A 23,808-nucleotide genomic window follows, 5' to 3' on the forward strand; every position below is an offset into this window, starting at 1 on the left:
ACTCAGTATCTGTGAACCTGATGGCAGCCTCATTGTGGCGTTCCAGTATTATCTCCCTCCATCTCGTTCAAATACACAAAAATCACCCCACCGCCCCACATACACGTACACACACACACACACACACACACACACCCCTGAAGTGACCCAGGGGGAGTGTGGCCGGCAGAATGTGGACTATGCTGGTAAAAATAGCTCTTACCATCAGTAGAATACTCTCAGGCTTAAACTAGGCCTTGACATTATTTCTTTAGGAAACGGAGAGACACAGAGTGAGACAAGTAGAGAGAGACACCCATATACTCCTGACCGTCAGGCTGTGTGACGCACTTCCAGGAACGCTTCCTATTTTGGCAGCATTTCCAAGCTCAAATTTGTATGTTTTACTTAGAGGAGGAAAGAAACTTTTCAGTAAACAGATCACTTGCAGCTACATCCCAAAATTAGGACCTCTGAAAAATGTTTGCTTTCCCATCAAACCGGCTCATACAGTAGACAAATGAAGGAAACTACGAGCAGGATCATTTTAGTGCGGTAACAGAATGCAACAAAAGGTCGAATAGCTCCAGTAAATGATCCTTCTGGTAACTGTTTTTCACAGCCGCTAACTTATTAGGAAGGCTCAGAAGTGGGCATCGAATTAAAATGAAGACAAGGAATGAAAATAAATATATAAATTAAAGCACATGGTTAAGCACAGAGCGAATGATTCACACATTAACACACAAAATGCTGTCAAACGGGGCATTTTTAGACAATGCTTCTAGCAACAGGTAATTAAGGGAAACAGTGTCTCCTGGCAACAAGGAGTCCTCTCTGACATTAAAGCAGCAACACTGAAGCAACTCTCTGAGCAGTGGCATCCATCAGGCTTGTTTTAGAAGTTGCACAGTGTATGTATTGCTGCTATTAACAGAGGAAGAGAGAGGCCGTACCTTCTGTGGATAAATCATGAGAGGAGGGAAAGAGGGGCTGCAGATGAACTGGCTGACAGAAAGTGGAGCACAACCCCTGCTGGGCACATATAGCAAAATTAAAAATGAGAGGAAAGGGAGGAAAAGGGAGCAGAGAGAAGAAGAGAAACAAGAAGATGGGCTGAGGAAGGAATGAGGAGGGGGAAAATTTTGTGAAAGAAAGAGAGAGGGCATCTATGTGTATTTGTTAATAACAGATACAGATTGGGCCCGTATTTGATGAATATGCCTGTGTAAAAGAGTGTATTTGTTCTCAAAGAGTTGAAAGCTGGAGTAGTTTTTCTTCAACTAGCCTCGGGTTGTGATGCGTTCAACACTGCGTAGTGTTGCAGAGTATTGCAAAGTGTTGCGAAATGGCCTATAAATACAGCTCCTCCTCAGGCCACAACAGTTGTTAACAGGCAAACACAAGTTAACTTCAGCAAAGTGGAGGCAGGGTGTATCTGTGGGCTGACGGGCAACTAATGTGTCAAAGCTTTGGTTTGTTTGAGGAGAAAACTGCGGCTGCTGCTTGTGTTCGGTCAGTTTCATATGTTTTTATTCCGTGCTCCACACAAACTGTTGTGCTGTAATTTTTTTGTGTGTGTTCCTCCTACAAAACAACACCCACTGTGTTCAGTGACGGGCCGCTGCACACCTACCACTCACTTCTGTGTGAGCCTGTTCATTCATCTGTGTGGAGGCTGAGTGTTGGTCAGTGTATTCTACCACATCCATTTTGCAACTGACGGGTGATGTTTGATTTCTAAATTAAACAACTTCAAGAGAGCAGATGTGAACAGGCTTGAGATAGAAATAAAAAATAAAAAAAAGTCTCACCCAAACTGACACAATGTCTTACCTGCGTATGCGGGGAGGTTTGGGAGGTGGTGTGTCCCATCTCTCATCATCTGACTGGTGGCTTGCTTTGTCTGGACTGCTTTCATCCTGACACACACAGATAGATCAAGTGAAACAGTTAACAAAAAATGCAGACATAAAAATAAGCACATGCATAAACAAAAATCCTTGTATAACTTTAACTGAGGTTTTCAGATTGAAGACGCTACACTGCTCAGCACAACCCGAAGACACCCGAGTTTTACATGTTCACATGGGTAAAATAGCTTTTTCACGACCTTAAAGATTCACCAATTTTGCCTTTTGTTACCAGTCCTTTGACTTACTGTTGCCTGCAACTCTTCGAAAATGTAATGCAACTTTTAGGCAGTGGTGGAAAGTAAATATGTACATGTATCCATGTACTGTACCAAAGTAATACTGTACATTAAACTTGTTTTTTACTTAAGTATTTCAATTTTATGCTACTTTATGCTGCTCCATGACATTTAACTGGAAAATAATGCCCTTTTTAGTCGACTAGTTTTATCTAAAAGCTGTAGCTACTAATTAAAATTTTTTTGATTAAATTTTTAAATTAAACTGCCCACCAGTACATAAAGTAATTAAAATCAGCTCCACCTCAACCAGCCGCAACATTAAAATGCTGCTTATAGGTTAATGCATCAATAATGATAATACAAAAATATAACTTTACTTTGTACAATCATATGTCCTTTCACTGAAGTATACATTTTGAAGGCTTTTACTTGTAATGTAATATTCATGTATTGTGGCTACCTTTTATTAAATATAGGCTCCGAGTCCTTCCATCACTGGGTTTTTTACTATAGTTTGAGGATTTTCTGCGTTTACTTGTTTGGTGGAATTGATGAGTCCCACTCGGCCTTGAAAGCTCAGACGTCTTAAATGAACACACTTGAGTGAGTAAGGTACACTGAGTAAGTGTACTGGCATTTTCAGTCTGACGGCCGGAGCTTTTATGTGTTTCCGTGTATGTAAAAGGGCAAATTATGTTGAAAGACAAATTTCATCTGGAAAAGGTGGAAGTTACCTTTATAACTGCCAAATCATCTGTATGACTTCAATGCACATATTATTAGTTTTGCTAAATTTCAGAACGGATTGATTTTTTTTTAAAGCTTTGCTCAGACCACACCAGTCAATTTCACTGTGACTGTAGTTTTTTATAAATGCTGTTGAAATGTAAAGCCACTCTAACTCCTGTCTACTATCTCTCCCTCTCTCCTGGAGCAGAGGTAGAGAGTTGCCACAAAATTGCTCAAAGGATCAAAACTGTTTCTGAAAGGAGCCCTCCTCCTCCTTACTAATGTTATCTCTTCCTCTCAGCTCTGATCTTCCTCCTCCTCCCATCTCTTCCCCCCCCGTGACTCATTAATTTGACTCTCTCCACTCTGATAATGAGAGGATGACAGGACAACTTCAGTCGTCATAAACTCATGACGGGGGGTGGGGGGGCACAAACCAGGCCACTGCAGCTAAAGTCTGCTGAGGGACAAAATTCCAGCACACTGAGCTTAAGACAGAGGAGCCGATCACATCTGTCTGTATACGGACGCATACGGAGGTCCGTGTGTGTTGGTAGGAATACTTCTCGCAAACAATGGCGGCTGCGTGTGAGCAGAGAAACGTGTGTGGGACGTGTGTATGTGTAGGCTTATTGTTCATGCTGCCACTGAGAGCACCTGTGTGGGTGTTTTAGTCGCTGACAATGGCCGACTGGACATGAGTCAATTTGTGTATGGACTGAGTCAGTCCAGCACACTGATAATATTATTGCACACCAAGTGTGTGTGAGTGTGTGTTTCAGTGCAGTGTGCTCGTTGGACTTGCAACTTTGTTAGATAATGACAAAGTTACAATCAGTAGCAACAAACTTTCCTCCACATGCGCCACACCCAGTGTTAACAAACAGTTAATATCAATAGCTGTAAAAGAAATAGAGTTTCTAAAGTATATTATGAAACACTTACTAAATATATAAAATATATTTTGGGATTTGCGGCAACAGTGTGGAAAGTGTGTCAGCTGAGTCTTCTCTAATGTAAACATGGTTGTGTGTGTTCTCGTGTGACTGTCTCTTGCAAGGGTCCCCCTTCTCCAATGGATGTGTGCCTATTCTCAGACTTAAAGTGCATTATGGGAGATGGGTGATGTCATCACAGCTTCCTAAGCAGGAAGTCAGCTCTGGATTACTGCCAATTCACTCTTTCATAGTCCTAATGTGTCCTCTGTCTTTAGGTTCGTCAGACACTGCCTCACTGAACTCTCTGTCCTCTGGCTTTCTGTCATTTATCTTCACATAGCTACAGAACATGGTTGGGGAATTGTGGTACGACTAGTTTAACTACATATCCCAGCAACAGTCTGGTAGAGCAGCTAGTTTTTACCCCCCTCTACGCGGTGTATCGGGACCAATTGCTACAGCTCACTACTTTATTTTTTATCTTTAAGATGAAAAAGTTCAGAAATAGATAATAAACCAGCCTCAACTTATTTTTCAAGAATGGATCATTCACATTGACGTGTGTGACAGTACAGAGAGAGAAGGAGAGAACAGGTTTGAGGTGTAGCTTGCCTCATTTACTTTCAATAAAAATTCTGTGCTTCTGTAGCTTTACTACTTCAAATGAAGAGCAGCTTGTAGCTTCTCTATCTTTCCCCAAAACTGCAACATAATGATGTGGGATGATGATATTTTTGGTCATTTGCAATATTTCAACACCAGGCTGGATTTCCAAAACCTGGATCCTTAAATTGACTGGCCCGGGTGAGCTCTGCATTTAAATTTAGGAGGAGCCACTGAAGACGAAACGTTTACTGCTCTTTAGATTTTTTTTTATATGTTATTTTTATAATATGAGTAAACTTTTTAGCTTGGCTTGTAATTCTATAGCAACGGGATGAGGAAGAGGGACGATGAGGACACTTCATATATGGTACATGTGTTTGTGCTTTGGCGCAATGAAAGTGATGAGTGTGTGAGGTAAATTAAAATGAGGGCAGTGGTGACTAACAGAGCAAAGCTTTTCTCCAGCTCTTTTAAACGGGACTAACTGTACGTAGTTCTGTGAGACTACCCTGTAGAGGAGAGAGCTCTCTCTTTGGCACAAACTCTGAAACTCTTCTTTTTCTGTGTGTAAAGAGCAAAGATTTCTGAAGGCCCCTCCTCCTCTCCTCCTACCCTCTCCCTCCCCTGTGACTAATTATTTGTGTTTTTTTCCCACCCTGAGTGTGTTACTCAGCGACATCCTGTCTTTCTTTAACACCAGACAGCATGTACAATATATGTGTGTGTGTGTGTGTGTGTGTGTGTGTGTGTGTGTGTGTGTGTTTGTCTGTGTGTGTCATACCATGCCATCGTGTATCTGCGTGTTGGTGGGGCTCTCCAGTAGCTGCAATTGTTTCTGAAAGAGCTGAGCGATCGCTCTATGAACTAACTCGTACTGTTCCTACAGAGAGAAAGACAAAAAGAGAGAGGGAAGGAAAGACAAAGAACAGGAGAGGGTGAGAAAGACAAGGACATAAGGAAGTAGTGGTAAGAAAGAAAAAAAGTGTTGCAAAAAGCCAAACAGAGGGGTTAAATGGATGAGAGGTGGGGTGAAGGAGAGGGAAAAGAGAGTTTCAGCAAATCAATACCAAAGCAAAAACATTCTGTGTGTCAATCCTCCAAAACATCCATTTTCAAGGGTATAAAATACAACCTGTGTGAAAACAATGGAATGGCCTGCACTGACGCACACTGGCATACTGTCTTTACTTTCTGCACAAAGAGCCACATTTTCAGAAATGACAGTTATTCCACAAGAAACATGCAAACATGCAAAATTCTGGCAAAACGACCTGAACCAGTTACACATAATGGTGGGGAATGTGTGAGTTGAGAGGATCCATTTTCAGCCAGGTTTAGCACATGAATGAATGAATGAATGAATGAATGAATGAATAAAGCTGTGGCAGACATACAGAGGAGGAAATGCTGCTTATCTTTACAAGAGAATCACTGTCACTCAGACAAATTATGACTAACATAATGGATTACAAAATATTAAAAGAGCAGCAAGTGAGTAATGAGTACTTTTGCAAACAATATTCCAAATACTGCTGTTACATCAGAAATATAGTTTCTCACTGCATAAAATGTGTCACTAAGGTTCTTAACAGAACTTTTAAAAACACTAAACAAAACTGAAATGTTTGCAGGTGATTGTGAAATTCTTTTCACGCGGTGCATGTACACCCTTCATTACTTCTTTAATCTCCTTAATTCGTTCCCAAAATCAGGTATCAGGATTGTTACATAAATGTTTTCACAGCCTCTGTGGGCAGGAACACGGTGGTTTTCATACATAGAAACTGACACTGTTTTTAAGCCGCTGCTGAGAAACCAGCTTGTGGAAATCTATTAAAATATCAAATATCACACAATGTTGACCTCAGATCCCTGAGGGTGAAAAATCTGGCTGCAGCAACACTTCTGGGTAGTAGTTACCGCCCAAACACTAATTATCATTTCTGTATTTTCTGCATATTACTCAAAGCAAATTTGTATTAAATCTTATAATGAGTTGAGCAGAACGCACAAAAGCATTGTATGTGTAAAAAAAAAAACAACCTTAAAACTAAAAACAAACCTTGGTTTGAACAGCAGAGTGTCGCTGCGTCCTCATTTCTTGGATCAACCGAAAAACATTAAAATCTTCTGGTATTTTCTTTAAAAGCACAAAACACAACAAAAGGGTTAATTTTCAGTTCAATCATTACATTACATCTAGTGTGGAGAAAGAGTGTATTTGTACAGGTATGTGGTATGTGTTGGGTATGTATAAGAGAGTGTGTGTGTTCACATACCCCAGCTTTGAGGAGGTTCCATGTGTAGTCGATAGCACAGATAGCACCCGTCCTCCCACAGCCTGCACTGTACAGTCACAGTCGCACAGATTAGATTCAACAGAGGCACATGTGTAAAGACAGAAATACACACACTAAAACTTACGCTTTCTTATCACATACGTAAACGAACTAAAAAAAAAAAAAAACACACTCCACACAAGTATCAACTGTGGATTTCTATTGTGGACTGGGCAGCTGGGCACAGAAATAGAATAAGTACAGAAAATCACACAATCACGTTTGTATGAATGTGTGTAACAACACCTCGTCCAGACAGGATGGAGACAGGAGACACACAGAAGCTGAGATAACTTGACATCACGTCTGACACATGAAATCATAAAACTTTGCCTCATGCTGTCAGAGAGCCCTCTGCTACTCTAATGAGCACACACATACAGTACACATCAACCCACACAAAGCATCTTTATACACACAGAGACACAGTTTTAAGTCCTGCTGTGTAACAGAGGAACCAGGAAATGTCCTCAGGCTGCTCATTATAGCTGATTACACACACATGGACAGTGTGTGTGTGTGTGTGTGTGCTGTGTGGATACCCATGCCTGTGTGAAGCAGAAAATCTGAATCTATTGCCTTGTGAATCAGAGTGTTTTCTTCTCATTCTAGATAACTCATGTCCCCATTTGAACTTCTTTTCGAGTCTGCTTTGCCATAAATTTATCATTGCTTAGACCGATCACATTTAAATTCTCACCAGTCTAACCAATCACTGCAGCTGTCATTTTTAACAGCTGCAATCAGAGGAAAATTATTGATGCAAGACTCAGGCTGGGCTCATCTGGCTGAATTCTAAATGGCAGCTAAGTAGTTAATTATCTTTTAATCAATCAAATCTAAATTAGCAGATTAGTCAATTGAAACAGTGAAATGTCAACCAAAACAAGTCATTCAAAATTTCTGGTATGTGTCGGGTGAGTTTTAAAAATAATAATCCATCTTCTGTCAGAAGCAGATCTGCATTTGTATGTACTTGTTGAGCCACTGCTGCAACATTTCTCTGCTGTGTTGAAACTTGATTTCAAAAACACACAAACCCCCTGCTGTCCACCATTTTCACATTCTCACTGCCTCCCCACAGAAAACCACTGTCAATCTCATGCATCATTCAATTCCATTTGTATATACCACTGTCTTCTTCATTACTTTATTTTCTCATCTGTTATCAGTCTCTTTTTCTTTTAGATGTTGCCTTAGTTGCAGTAGGTGTCTCAGCACAGCATGTTCAGTATATACCAACCTGCAGTGCACACATATAGGGACATCATCATTCTCCTGGTATTCTCTCATTAGTCCGATCATATCCAGTATGGAGTCAAACGATGAGGGCACATCGTGATCTGGCCAGTTCATATAATGGAACTGTGTTATCCTCCGAGTTTCCTGCAGAGAGTCATATGGGAGGATATTAAGGGGGGGGGGGGGCAATACTTTGTGTGTGTATGTGATGATGTGTAATCGTTTTACAAAATCATGTCACCCAAATGGATGATTTCCACATATTTTACTTCTAAACCAAAATAAATACGTTACTGAACATCTTGTTTCATTTATGTGAAGAGTTTTTTCTCATGTAATTTATCACAATGGAACATCTCTCTCTCTCGGCAGATGGCCGCCCCCTGAGCCTGGTTCTACTTGAGGTGTCTGCTTCTTCAAAGGAATTTTTCCCTTGCCACTGTCGCCAAGTGTTTGCTCATGGTGGGAATTGTTCGGTCTGTATAATCAATACTATAAAGACTAGGGTCTAGAACCTGCTCTATATGAAATGTGCCTTGAGATAGACCTGCGTGTTGTGATTTGGCACTATATAAATAAAAAGACTTGACTTGAACATGTATCATTGCTTTGGACATAAATCTGATTGTTTTTATGTGATATTTGCAGACATTTGCCGTCTTGTGACACATATCAATATCAGAAATTTATCACTGGTGATATTGTAATATTTTGACTAGTGAGGATTAGTGGTGGCAATCAATTAAATTAATAATTGGTGGATTAATAAAACAGAGTGAGCAATAAGACAGAGAACTTACATTTTCATACTCCACCATCAAAGTCCTGATAAAGTAGTCTGTTCTGGCCTGTTCTGATTCCTAGAAAACAAAGACAGGGAGAAGCCTTAACACAATCCTTGATTAAAGCAGTCATTGGAAAAAATGTGAGAAATGCAGCAGTCCTCATTAGAATCACAGCTGTGATATTAGAGATTCTTCTACTTACACAGGAGATTCTGAAAGGACCAAAACTCATGGTCTCCTCTCCCTGCAGCGGGAAATATCGCTCACACTTTTTCTACCCAGAGAAGAACAAGAGTTAGCTTTGGCTGAGAACAAAATACCAGGCAGATACCACAACTTCCTGTGCACACACACACTCTCTGGTTCAAAATAAACAATTAACGTGACATGTGGAGCAAAGACAATGACAATTACAGGAAAAAAGAGACTATATATGTGCTATATTATATATACCCACATGTGCAAAACACACATTCATAGAGGCATATAAGTTATTAAAGCTATCAGTCACACTTTATTATCAGTGAACATCTTGACCTAAAAAGACAACAAGCTTGGATCAATGCAAATGTACTCAAGGCTTTAGTAACTGACTTGAGCAAACTCTCAGTCTCTCTATTCACAAATACATTTGTGCACAGACAGACGAGAAAAACACATAAAACACTAGAAATACCTCCACCAAGGTTAAATAGTCCTCTCATTGTGTTATTGTATGAGCTGGATTAAAGAATCAAGGATAAAATCATTTTACTTCTACAATAACTACTCTGACAGACGGAGACAGGACACTGTAACCTTGGTGGAGATAATGAAACACAGATGTGTGTACATACGAATGTACACATGTACACTTGCATGCATGCACTGACACGCATATACACATGAAGGGATTAAGTACAGAGGCCTTACCCTTCCCATCTCAAACTCTCGACAAGCCATTACAATAACCTGCGGAGAGACAAACAGGAAGGATTCTGATCAATATTTAAATCACATTTCCAAAAAAACAGTTCTGTTGAATGCTACATGTTCTATTTCTGTGCGGCTGTAGTTACCAAAACCAGTGCCAGAGACTCAGCGGAGTCTCCCTCGCAATAAGAAACACTCGATTTGAGAATGGCTCAACCTTTTCCTGTCCTACAGGATTTGTGCAGGCTTCAGATGATTTTTGATCATACGTTTCTCTGCCACATCCATATCTCCCATCATTCCCTTTGATCATACAGGAGTAATTATCACAGCTGCAAATCTGAAGTATGTCAGGGTGCTAGTTAAACCTAATCACAGCTCCTTCCCTCCCTCTCAATATCTGTCCATCTGGTTTCAAGTGTAAGCACTCCCCATCTGCCTCCTAATTTCTGCAACCATATTAAATATTTACTTTAATTACTTTAATTATCACAGTTTTAATAATTAACTGTGCAGAGCTACAGTTATGACCCAAACTTTATTCAACCATGCTATAGTGACATTTGAATTGTATATATATACAAAATGATGTTAACTGCCATCTCACAGAAACGCCTCATTCAAACCAATAACTAATAATCTAATTGGAATCAGAGAGGAGTAAACAATGATATTTAACAGGTATACGAATTATATTTTCAGCATAAATGCACAAACACAGCCAATTTATCCCATGTAATAAAATGTTGCGGTAAATAGACACTGTAGCACCCCCTATCATAAAAAATACTCTAAATGCCAACTTTCTGTTGTCCTTGCAAGTTGACGCAGAGGGTCTTTGCCCTCTTAAAAACCTCCTACATTATATACACTTTAATCTTTAATACTCACAGCTACGTTGTACTCCCAGTTCATCCTCCAGAAGTCAATGACAGTGTTCGGCAGTGGGCCCTGAGTTGCGATATAGGCCTCTGGGCCATCCATACCCTAAAGGAGAGAAAGGGACAGAAAGCACGGTCACACCTCTGCACATGAGATGTTAGTGTGATGATGAGATGAGACTTTCTTCCTGACACTATAATATAATTAGTGTATAAGACCACATAAAGTCAAACCACTCAGATAAAAAAAAGCAAAGTAGCTCGATTTTTACCTTGATGAAGTTGGCGTTGATGTAATCTGTGTCCTGATTGGTCGTTTTTAACTTCAGCTTCACCCTACTGTGATCAACTGGAGAGAAAATAATTACAATTATTATTTAATTTAAAAAATATTAATCACTCAAAAAGAAAAATACAGAGACTGAGGAGTAAAGGTAAATAGATAGAATAAGAGAAAGAGGAATAGAAAGGGCAGACGGACAGAGAAAACAAGGACACGGCTAAAAGCCAGAGAGAAGTGGAATCATGAAGAGGTTAATGGACACACAGCAACATCCTTATCCTCATATGTGCTGCATGTGTGTGTGTGTATGTGTGTGTAAACATCTGTTGTGGGTGAACCAGTTCTTCCTTTGCCTTATCACAAGCTCATTTACTAAAAGCCTTAATGAATGAATGGATGGATGGATGGATGGACAGAAGATAAAAAGAGGATAAAGGTATAAAAAGTAGGACAGATGTTGGGTCACGGAAGCTTCCCCTGAGGTCATTAAATACAGTGAGAGCTCTGTGTGTATGTGAGACTGTTACACAACCTATTACAACATACTAAGTATCTCTATTTGCTCTGAATGTGTGTGTGAATTATTTTTACAAACATTTTTGTGCACTGTCTGTATGTGTCCTTCTCTTTCCAATCCTCATCTCCTGCCTTTACTCTATTTTTTCAGTTTTCCTTTATTTAACCTGGTCTTCTAAAGAAATTGTGGTTAAAAAATATAATATAATATATAATGTTGTGTTATTTGACAATAGTTTGTTTTTGTTTTTTTACTTTGATTGAACATAGTTTTTTTTTTTTCTGGCACATAGAGCGTGTTATCTTTAAAGCTGAGGACATAAATACAATGTTTTAATGCTACCGTCATGCAGGACCAAGCATTGCATTTGCTTAAATATTTAAAACTTTGTCAAATTAAATTGTTGTAGTTATTAACAGCAGCGCAGGACAAATATCGCTGTAAATCGGCTGCAGGCGTGTGATGTACATAGAGTGATGAACTAGCAGAAGGACACTGAGGACAAAAATAACTTTGAAATTTGTACGTTTCCTTTAAGGTTTGTTGTTGGAGGATCAGTGTGGAACAGTGCAGGGAAGATGACAGAGGAATGTTGCAGTGAAAACTGAATATGCTTAATGGCATTTCACACATACGTCATCAATATCACTGCATGCAATGTGATCTTGTTCACCCTTATAGCTCTGTCAAATGATCCCTCAGTCCAGCATTAAGCTCCATGAAGATGTTTTGTTTATAAACCGAACTTTAGTGTATGAAAAGGCTTTAAAAAATAAAAGAGTGTTATAGTGTAGTAGTGTGAGTTGTAATGTTTTTACTTGTAACCCCTTCCAACTCCTAAATATAAACTGCATGTGTATAGATTATGGGAAGTTCCACTTAAGAGGGATTTTCGTATCTCAGATTATTTCGTCTGAATCATTTTTAAAGGCCTGAAAAGGTTAAACTAAAGTATTTTGCAGGAAAGAAGCAAAGATTAGAGAAAAGTCAGAAAACAGAACATCACTTTGTGAGCGAGGATTGATTTTTATTCTTACAATCATCTCCTGGCCCCTTGAAGTGGTCTTCACCACCAGGTGGAGAGCCACTGTCATACAACAGCCATGCAATGATTCTTACCTTTAGGAAAGTTATAATATGAAGCTTTGGTTGAAACTGTTTTAGGAAGCTGTTGAATTGTACTGAGGTGTTCTTAATATGTTGTACACCCATATGACGGCAGGTTTTATTGCAGGGAGGGCTGTTGTATTAAGTTTTAGCTAGGCATACCTAATAAACTGGCAAACGAGTGTATTTTGTTTGCCTGCATTTGAAGTGTAAAACTTATTAGAGAGACCTAGCTTCAAATAGTAAACTACAGATCTGGTTTTATGTGGAACCTATGACATAAAGTGTGCCTTCATCAGCATAAAATGGACATTACAACCTCTCCCTGTTTTTCCCTCTAACAGATCAGACAGATCAGTATTTATATGTTTGTTACAGAGCAGGGGTGTAGCTAATATCATTACCAATGGCTCCATTAAATTTAGGTTTTGTTGCACACCAGACAAGTCAGCCATTATTTACTAGCTACACATGTGTTTGAGAAGTCAGAATGTCCCCTGTGTGCCGGTACTTACATGGCAGTATATCTTTATATCTGTTCTTCTTGACATTCTCCTCCTTCTCTCCTACATTGGTGGGGTAGATCTTCTCTGTCCGGTATTTGGTAGATAACCGCCGTAACCTCTGGAATAAAGAAGACGAAAAAATATTTAGTGGATGGTATCAAATCAAATTCTTTCATTCGCATGTCATTCTCAACTACACAGGTTACATGTCACATGTTTATAGGTACAAATGGAGAGGCTTTTTTTTTTTTTTTGATGGCACACAGGAAAGAGATACACGAAAGCAAAGTAACCTGTGATACAGGACGGACAGAAATCAGTCTTTGCCTGAGGATCACAGACTGAATACACAGAGAGCTGGGGTACAGCAGCTGTGATAAATGTGTCTCCACAAACAGATAACTATTCATTTCTTTGAGTTACAGTGACGCTTTCCTTTGCACACACACACACAGTCCATCCTTCAACATTCACTCTGCTGCTAATATACCCTTCTAACACAAACACACACACACTCCTGTTCCTCTTTTGTGTGTCAGTGGATGAAGTTAAATGTGGCCAAATTTAATAGTGGCTGACACTTATGAGGACACACTCAGTTAATGGGAAGAGAACAAATTATAACATCTCCAGTCCGACAGCAGGCCACAGCTCAGCTAGCTGTCCTTGGATACTGCGGACCGCAATATCATTTCTTTAGTCCACAAATGAGAATGCCATTAAAACTAAGCAGAGATTTCACTATATTGTTTTTACCCCACTAGCTATCCATTTAATACCTGTGGTTATGGCAGTGATGCAAATGAACAGAACTGCCTTGTGGCAACAGGAATTTTGCATCAATGTGATGAAGTGCCTCTATTTGTCAGGTTTTTTAATAAGCGCTATCAGGTTATTTTATCTAGAAACACTTTCTAAAATTCCCAGAAATGTACTTTAACATAATTGCTAGTGTAATATAAAACCATAAACACCAAAAAAGGGGATTTTATTACCACTAATGTAACAGGAAAGATGGTTTCATCATATCGCCCTCTGGTTAAAAAAAAAAAAAAAAAAAAGAAAAGAAGTCATGTATCATTTTAGTTCCACTTGCTTGTTTTGACACCAAGATAGAGCTGAAAGTTTCATAAAATCCAAGTTTAGTAAGTGAACCTTGTGATGAGGTCAAAGTATTAGAATTATTGTTTGCAATCAGTGACAGGGGGAAAAAAAAGAAAGAAAATCTTTTGGTTGCATCTTACTTTGTTAAAGGTTCTGGGGGTAAAAACTTATGTAACGTATGCATTTTAGATCCGTACTGTTATTACTTTCAGTTGAAATCATATTATTTGATTAAAAAAATGAATGGCTTCATGTGCAATTTATACTCTTCTATGGTCACTGAGATAAATGTTTTGGCCATATTTAACTAAACACAACTTATACACCTAAATTTACAGCTTCAAAGGCTTTGGCACCAGGATGCTCGCCTCTATTATTCGTATTAGATTTGTGACCTAAAACTTGCAGAGAATTTTTCCATTCGTGACTTCACTTTGTCCTCGAGCGTCACAGTGAAACTTTAAAGAAACTTAAAAAGACTTTTGTACCATGAAAAACTCCTGCTGCCCGACTCTGATAGCGTTCACATGACGATGCTCTCAGGGGCCTTTTTTGATTCTCTCAGATGGTTCAATCACTCTCTCCTCTCTCTTTCTGAGACAGTGAGGAAATTAGGCATCACTCCACTTTGTCTGCCTCTCTCACTCTCCCCCTCTCTCTCACTCTCTCTCTCTGTCTGACTCTGAGAAAGTCAGCGTGGGCGTTCAGCCTGCTGGAGCCTTGTGTGAAAAACGGTCCCACCTCTTGTCTCTCTCTTCTCTCTGGCAGTGGCTGCAGGCTTTCCTCCTGTTACTGTAACATGGACACGTACTGTACATTACACCCTGCCTCTCTGAGACTCCCAAACCTCAGAGATTTCTCTCTGTCCTTGTTTCACTCTTTGTCATTAACATCACTTACAACAGTACACACACCCACCAACTATTAGATAGTACAAACAGATAATCCTACACATGATCTTCTACACACTTTTCTCTCTACACTCCCATTTCTTGAATATCTTTTATGTGAAAGTTGAGTTTTTGATTCAGCAGTTTCCTAAATTGAAAAACTGGCACACACATATAAACAGTTTAGACTATTGGCAAAGAGACACCCTGGAGACACAATGGGATTTTCACCTTTCATTCCGCATCACTCGTCTTTGTAAACCACAACAACAGACTACTAGAAAACCGAGTGAGAGGAAGCAAGGGAGAGAGAAGGAGTTTGAGAGAAAGAGAGGTACACACACAGAGACTGTGGGCGGCAACAGCTGTGTGTGTGTTCATTTGTGTGTGTGTGTTCATTTGTGTGTGTGTGTGTGTGTGTGTGTGTGTGTGTGTGTGTGTGTGTGTGTGTGTGTGTGTGTGTGGTAATAGCATTAGAGCTCTTCTGGCCTCATGTGAATTACATTTCCAACAGAGGTCTGCTTCTGTGCTGGGCCAGAGCCCAGGATTACACACACACACAAACGCACATATACACACTCGATAAGACACACAATGAGCAGGCAAGGCAGGCAGTGGTGATTTGTGATGGTTTGTGATTCCCCCAACCCACAAAACGCATTATGTGGAGACAAACATGCAGAGAATTGTGCCCTCTAACACTGTAATGATGATAAGTATGTTTCTCTTCGTAGCCCATTCCACTTCATTTACAGCGCACTGGGAAAAACTAGTTGATTCTCCCATTAAAGCCCATAAATTCGGACATTTTGCAGCACCTCAGCGCCTCACTGGTTTGGCCCTATATCACTTCTTTCACTCTACACAAGACAGACTATGACAGCTGAGGTCAATGCGCATATTGTTAGTCACAGACAGCATCTAGGGAGCAGCAACTTCAGTGCTTTGCTCAAAGGCTTTTCAGCACATGCAGCTCCTGCTTCACACTTTACTTCTTGCAGTTCAGCGGATCTAATCAGCAAACATTAAGGTCTGTTTTTTCTGACCAGGTGAACTTTCACACCTGTTTTCAGGTAGACAGCAGGTAGTTTTTTCAGGTTCTAATCATGTAGACATTTCCTATACAGCCGGTGAGCAGCTGATGAGAATATTATATTAGTCTAGAGAAAAGCAGTTTCAAATCTTTACTCTTTTTATGTGTTGTTCTTACTTTTACATATATTTTTTCCATGCACTCAATGGCAACAGTGTGTAAAAATAATACTCTTCCTATTCACTGCGGTTAAATGTACGTATAAGAAGACAGCAGCACCACATCACATGTAACTATTGTACTACAGAAGCACGGGCGTGTGTCGGCATACCGTCTGTTTACTGACTGATGTCAGCTTTGAATAAATGTTGTTTTTTTTTTTTTTTGCTGCTGCTGCTGCTACTGACACCTTGTCTTACTGATTGTGGAAAAGACATTTTGTAATATCATTTTGGAAGGATGTCACAGACAACAAGTGTCTCATTAGCAACAGATACATTATACTGGTTGCTTAAAAATAAAATGATGAAAAATTGATTTGTACTTCTGCAAAAATGCATATCGTACCAGCTGACAGAAGGAGATTAGTCTTGTCTGATCACTATTTTTAAACTAATAATTTCCATCCAAGCAAGTTATACGCAGACATTTTTATGTACTTCTAAGCAGTGCACAACTGAATGTGGAATGGGTGTGTTATTCCATCAACTTGAATTAAGTAAAGAGATGTCTAACTCGCAGTATAATGAAAGAAATATTGATAAAACTTTTTTATAAAGAGGCTGTGGTGAGGAGGTTGTTTCAAGAAGTCCAAAAATACAATTTATAGCTTCCTTAACAAACCTATGTTGGTAATCTGACAAATATATCTACTTTCACATTCAAAAAGCTACAGTATATTTAATGTTCAGCTTGTTCAACGTGATTCGTTCTTGTGAAAAACACTTGGATGGAGACCCAGCTACTGTCCGTCTCGCCCTCTTTCTCCCTACTTTCCATTGTCCCACACACAGACCCTGTGTCTAATTACTCTTACTTCCTCGGTTACGTAAAAACACACACGCACAGAAAAACGTGCACACAAGCCTGTGCGTGTACTCACACACACACACACACACACACACACACACACACACACACACACACACACACAAAATAACGGGTAAGCCTGGAGGATGCTGAAGAAACAGAGCAGAGGGAGAGTCCCCGCCTGCTGCGCTGCACCTTTGCTAAACAAACCAACAAGAGAGGATAAGAGGAAAAGAGAGGAGAGAAGTAGAGGAGAGGAGGACATGGGTATTTTGGATGAAGGAGAAAAGAAGGAGAGACTTGGGGAGAGAGGAGAAGAGAGAAGAGGGAGAGCCAAGGCTTTTAAGAGGCTCTTGGTAACTAAGCTAATGGGTTCTTTTATTCCTTGTTTGTGTCGCTCATTCACACGCCCCCTTTACACACTATGTCGCTTCGCACTAGCTTCTGCTCTGAATGGAGGAGGGGGGGTGGGGGTGGGGGTGCAGAGACAGGGGGCAAAGAAAAGTAAATATCCTCGCTTCTAATCGCTACTCAAATGTACTTCTCCATTTAATTCTTGTTTTCTATACAGCAGTTAGTAGTGTATCACAAACTCCAACTCTGAGAGAAAATTAATCAGCATATATTATCACAGTAAATTATTCATTTAAGTCATTTCTTCAAGCTGAAGTTGGTGGTTGTGGCTTGTCAAATATGTGGATTTGATTCTTTTTCATCATGTGTGATATTAACCTAAATATCTTATTTACTTATATACTTATTTAAAACAAGCTATGAACATACGTAACCTCAGGCTCTGTGAAACTGTGACAGGCATTTTTCACTCCAGGCAATGAACAAGAAAAAGTACTTGCACGGGCAGGAGCACTGACAGTTACGCAGAACAGACTTTTAACCCGTAAGCTGATGTTTCGGCACAGGCTTGCCTTCTTCATTTGTCACCGCTTGTCTGACATTTCACAGACAAAATTAATAAACAATCATTCTCACGTTTGAGAAAGGTGTGAACTGGTGAATGTTTTACCTTTGTGCTTGAAATATGAATTTGACTGGTATTAAAGGTCCGCAACTAACAATTCTTTTCATCATCAATTAGTCTGCTGTTAATCTTTTATAAAGCACAAGGTGACATCTACAAATGTCTTGTTTGTATAGGCTCAAACCCAAAGATATCTAATTTACTGTTATAAAAGCAAATCCTCACATCTGAGAAGCTGGAAAGAGAAAAACAACGAGCATTCATGTTACAGAAGCTAAAACCACTGAATGTTATGAGCCTCTTCTTCATATACACAAGTACAGTTACACTTTCCACCTCCATCATTGGCACCTTTATGAGTATGTTAGGCACAAAAGCACGGGTACAAATACCACAGGAAACGCTCTTCTTCACAGGAAAGGGAAGTAACTAAAACCATAGAAAACCTCTCATCAAAGAATTTTCTATGGTTTTCACACATTTAAAGATAAGAACGCTCTGAAACAGCCTACGCTGCACTGTTGTGGTCTGTCAAAAAAAAACCTAAAGCAGATTACGCAAATTTATTTGGATGTACATCTGTTAGTAGATGGTGTTAATTTGCCCAAAGTTCAGCTAGTTTCACCTTTTCGGACAAAGTGAGTTTCAGTATTTTCATGTGCCGTGCTCTGTCAGTCCAACATACTGAATACTATGTGTTTTTGATAAACTACTTCACTCCTGTGCTTTTATCTCTCATTTCACCTCAGCATTACAAGCACAAAGACTTTAATCCTTCCACACTCGACTTCTACTCCCTGCTGTTTCTATTGCTTTCTTACTTCCTATCAGTCAGAAGTGTAAAACTGCATGACTGAGTTGGCCAGTTTCCTGTGAATGCTCGACTTCCACTGCCCAACACACACACACACACACACACAGGGCGTTGCCCCGGAAAGCCCAGTGCCGACTTCACAGACCCCCTTCAGGGTGCAACTGAGTCATGTGTGCTCACAGACACATTTCTTCACAATGACTTGACTTGGCCTAAAATGACTCGAGGATGCCAGGGCAGTTACTGGGCAGAGAGAGAGAGAGGGACAGACGGAGAGAAAAAGGGAGAAGATTAGAGAGAGAGAGTAGAAAAATAAAGAGATTTTAAAAAATGCCAACAGAGAAATAAAGAGCGCTAAAGAGGAAGAGAGAGGTAAAGACAGAAAGATGTAATAGTTAGTGGGTCTAACCTACTTTCTGTCTCCTGGCTGAATAAGTCAGCATCACTATACTTCCCTGGTACACTGAATAATTCACACACTCACACACACACACATACAGATACAGAGAGAGAGAGAGAGAGAGAGAGAGAGAGAGAGAGAGAGAGAGAGAGAGAAACACATTCTCTTTTTGAACTCAGAAGTAAGCACTGATTGGCAGAAAATATGCTCTTCCTGCAGAAGTAGTGGGTAAAAAAGGTTTTTGTCCGTGTACGTGTGCGGTTGTGTGTGTGTGTGGCCAGGAAGTGGGGGTGTCGTGTGCTAATGGCAGAGAGGCTGTACCGACGGTCACCTTCCATGCAGACACACACACACAAGCTAAAATAGGTCACCCCTTACAATGCTCTCAGAAAAATCCATCTCCCGCTCTGCGAGCATGTGGGGGGGAAAGATGCACTGCTACAGCACAGAGACTAAAAGGGTCTGTGTGGATCTCAATGTATCTGTCGCTCTGCTCTTCTCCCTCCGACAGTTCAATAAGCTTGACTGACGTATTCTCTGCCTTTCCGCCCCTCTATGTGGTGTTAATGTCCCACATCAAAAAAAAAAAGCTGTAAAGTGCAGAGTCATATCGAGTTACATAGAAAAATGTGACTGCATCAAATGTTTTGAACGCATTATATATTCTTATATATTATTAGTGAGTGAAGATATGTGGAGTTGTGAAGGATGGGGTTATGATATAAACAGCAGCAGCATTAAAGGAATAGTTTGACATTTTGGGAAATAAACTTATGTTTAGATGAGAAGATTGATACCACTCTCACATGTGTTCACTTTATATGTAGGTGGTGCAAACAGCCAGTAAGTTTAGCTCAGCATAAAGACTAGAGAGGAAAAGGAAGTTACTACTGCTGGCTAAGAAATAGTCCAGCACTTAAGACCTTAGGAAAATGGTGGCTTGTCGTTTTTACACTTCTGTTTTTTTAAATTAAACAAATGAGATATAAAGTGGTCGCTTCAGTGGTGTTTATAGGTGGATTTTGTTAGCTTTGGATGCAGTCAAGCTAGCTGCCTCCCCTGTTTGCAGTGTTTGTGGTAAACTAAGCTAACCAGCTTCAACTATATTTTACATTATAATCATGCAGCATGGATCTTCTCATTTAACTCTCCGCGAGAAAGTAAATAACATGATCCCAAAACGTTGTACTATTCCTTTAAATGTTTTGTTGACAAAGGGAAAAAAAAGGAGATTTTTCAGAGAACAGGTCACCATGTCAGGTGTCTACTGTTAGTTAAACAGTTCAGCAGGACTCACTAATCAAGCTCAATCACTAAGGAAATAACAGCAGACCACACCCTGACCACTAGTGTGAGTCAGGGGTCCGGACTGTGTATGTGTACGCACGCGGGCGTGTGTGTGTGTGTGTGTGTGTGTGTGTGTGTGTGTGTGTGTGTGTGTGTGTGTGTGTGTGTGTGTGACATCCTCATTAGCTAAAGATCCTGACAAAGATTACATCCGACAACTAGCATCAGTTGCCAAGCTGTATATACACACACGCATGTATTGTGCAGCCATTTTCAGTTTATGGCTACTGGCCAATATAGGTCAGTGGAGCACTGATAGCATGAGTGGGCATGAACACACACACACCTATCTAGGGGTGTAGCAACTCGTCATTCACTGGCACAAAGCACACATTTACTGTCCTTTAATTAGCAACCAGGCTTCCCTTTCTCCGTCTGTCTCTCTGTCAATTCTAAACCATCTGACAGAATCACTGCACGTCGATATGCAAGTCAGAGACCCAGCAGACCATGATGACACAAAAAGCAGAACATAATGTTAAAAATAGGAACTTCTGAAAGAAAGAAAAAAATTGTATTCGCCAAATTCAGCTGAGAAGTTCTTACTTATTAATATGAGTCTGTCTATGCGTGGTTGCATGTGTCATGTGTATGTGATACTGTCATGCTGACCACAGGAAACACCTGTGTTGAACTGAAAGCACTCGGTTCAAGCAGCCAATTAAAATGCCCGTCGTTTCAGGGAGCCCATTTCCTTTGGGACCTCAACTACCAGCCGTGCATTTACAGGCTGCAGTCTACAGTAGACTTAGAAAGAAAGACAAACACAGAAAATCTACTCATACTGCTTCCTTTGACTAAGCCAGTGTTTGTGCCTTTATAACGTCAGTGTGGAGAGAGGAAAAAATGAAGAGGAAGGATGTAGAGGGGAAAGAGATGGAGGGACGGTCAGAGAAACAGATGAGGGCCAAGTAGAACCGGGGGAAGTGGAAAATTTAAAATATCACAATAACCAGAATATCTGTATCAGACTGATCTGTTCAGGTGTGGGAATTCATCTCTGGCATTAAGTTCATTTCCATCCGCTTGTTTTTGTTCATGTTTTCAGTTGTGCATCAAAAAAAATGAAATTCAATAAAAAGATTCTTAAAAGCACCGGACTTGAGAGTGAACCCCACCAACTTTTTACCTCAATGCACAACTCCAGTAGTGGAGGGGTTAGCACAAGTTAATTCACATTTTCTTTTCTTCATTTTCTGGAAATTCAGTTAAAATTCAGATGGAGATTTGAACATTGAGCTGATGAAAGCCGACTTGTTTCAGGTGGCATAAGCAAGTAAAACATTATGGAAAAATCTGACTAAATAAATATATTGCACATGTTAAAAAAAAAAACTGCCATGATACAACAGCAAAGGAAAAGGAAAAGTGGAGATTTTATTAATTCAACAAAATCTCTATCGAAATGTGACAGAATGAAAGAAGATACGAAAATACATCCACAGTTTATTGAGCTATCGTCGAATAACTTTTGCTCAGGGTTTGAGAAGTGTTGGTAAGACGCTGACTCCCACCAGTTTCACTGTTTAACAAATACTGCACTCAGTAGACCACACACACCAGGAAACCGACAAATTCACCATGTGCAATAATTAACACAGACCAACTGTGCAATATTCCTTATCTGCTGCTATTGTTGCTATATTTAAATATCTGATTGGACATATATTATATTATTATCTATTATTTATCTTTTTAGTAGTGGGATGAATAAAGGATTTCTGCTATTCTTCAGCTGACCGTCACGTTACATTTCCAGTGAAGAATGACATAATTTTAACAGCATTACAGCAAGAGAGGGGGATTTCTTGTCACTAGTATTTGTTACTCTAAAATAAGTCTGAAACCAAAATCAACCATTAAAACCCACTGCATAAATTCAAAAACATATACTTATCAACAGGGAAATTGTTACTGAAAGCACTGAAAGCCAGGTACATGTCTGAAGCCCAAACGCACAACCTACGATGTTTGACATGTTTTGAACTTTAGTTAAAACTGTTTATTTCACCGTCATACTCAGCAAACACAGTTGGCATTTACTGGTATTTCCCTGGTGGTAATTTCCGACTCTGGGTCTCGGCCTGCAGCAGGAAGCAGATGTGGACGAACCGCATATAATCCCAATCATCTGGGACAGGAGCTCATTGTGTGTTTGTGTGTATGTGTGTGTGTGTATATTAATCACTTCCCTGCTCAGATATTCATAGCCTGTGTGGAGGGTCAAACTGGTTACCTTGTGCTCACAAGCCTGATTCTGTAACTTAATGTGATTTTATACATCTTTAGCGGCCTCACTCAACAACTATCTGTCGTTAAGTGTGTGTTTCTGTGTGTTCATGTAACAACTTGTTTTTGTTGATATTATAATAATAATTTGACATCCTCCTGGTGCCTGGTGGTGAGATTTCTTCCTTGTGGCACCCTGATACTGTTGTCGTACTTGTGTGTGCATTGTCATGGCCAAGATGACTCCCTCATGTAACCGTCTCCTTTCTCCCAAATCACACACAACACATGCAGATGTATTACTGCACTCGAGGATATGGTCACCTCATCCTGATCAATAAAGTTCTTTTGTTAGCTGCTTTTCATCATGTAAAGCTTCTCACACACACAAACTCTAGAGCGGAAATATTGTGTTGCGTCTCTTCTGAGAAACACCCAGCTTAGGGGCACAACGCTGGTTTCTGGGTTAAGCCGTGGGAGGGGAGGGTGAGAAAGAACGAGGCTTGTGACACCAAAAGAAATTGGGAAGTCTTGTTACAGTAACATGAGGCGGGTTTACAGTGATTACAACACACACACAAAAATGCAGCCGCCTCTGCAATGTACCTGCTCCTGCGCCCATGCACACAAACAAGCTAATAAAAGCATGGAGCCATACAAACACACCAGGCTTCTCTTTTTTTTTTTTAGCCATAATGGGAGATGGAGAAGAAAAACACCAATAAAAATAACTAGTGTCTTCTTCATAGGTGCTGATATAACTTTATTGCCAAATCAACCAAGCTGAAATTTGTGCATCTTGGATTAAAAGCAGGCAAACCGGACAACAAACACATCTTAAACAACCATACAGGATCCCTCCATGTGACTCTTCAAATGGCCAGTTTGTGTCATACATTTCATCCCATTAGAACAGGACAAACTGTGGCACTCGCTCCTCTCTTCTCTTTTCCTCATACATCAAATTTCAGATATATTTACAGAAACCTAAAGCTCTAGACTCC

At 39.9% G+C, this 23,808-nt stretch overlaps 1 protein-coding gene across 2 annotated transcripts in view; it reads right to left on the reverse strand.

The window, feature by feature from the left end:
* The window catches only part of ptpn12 (protein tyrosine phosphatase, non-receptor type 12), a 43,623-nt gene that overhangs the window by 13,245 nt on the left and 6,570 nt on the right, over positions 1-23,808 (reverse strand). For both annotated transcript variants that reach the window (XM_022749763.1, XM_022749764.1), the window contains exons 2-12: positions 12,989-13,097; positions 10,839-10,915; positions 10,577-10,672; positions 9,686-9,724; positions 8,976-9,047; positions 8,789-8,848; positions 7,990-8,132; positions 6,687-6,753; positions 6,470-6,547; positions 5,189-5,287; positions 1,816-1,901 (exon numbers count right to left, since the gene is read on the reverse strand). In XM_022749763.1, the coding sequence (XP_022605484.1) occupies positions 1,816-1,901; positions 5,189-5,287; positions 6,470-6,547; positions 6,687-6,753; positions 7,990-8,132; positions 8,789-8,848; positions 8,976-9,047; positions 9,686-9,724; positions 10,577-10,672; positions 10,839-10,915; positions 12,989-13,097 (926 nt within the window). The remainder of the gene's footprint in view (positions 1-1,815; positions 1,902-5,188; positions 5,288-6,469; positions 6,548-6,686; positions 6,754-7,989; positions 8,133-8,788; positions 8,849-8,975; positions 9,048-9,685; positions 9,725-10,576; positions 10,673-10,838; positions 10,916-12,988; positions 13,098-23,808) is intronic.

Source organism: Seriola dumerili, unplaced genomic scaffold (assembly GCF_002260705.1).
Source record: "Seriola dumerili isolate Sdu_G_001 unplaced genomic scaffold, Sdu_1.0 BDQW01000138.1, whole genome shotgun sequence".
In the NCBI taxonomy this organism is placed as follows: Eukaryota; Metazoa; Chordata; class Actinopteri; order Carangiformes; family Carangidae; genus Seriola; species Seriola dumerili.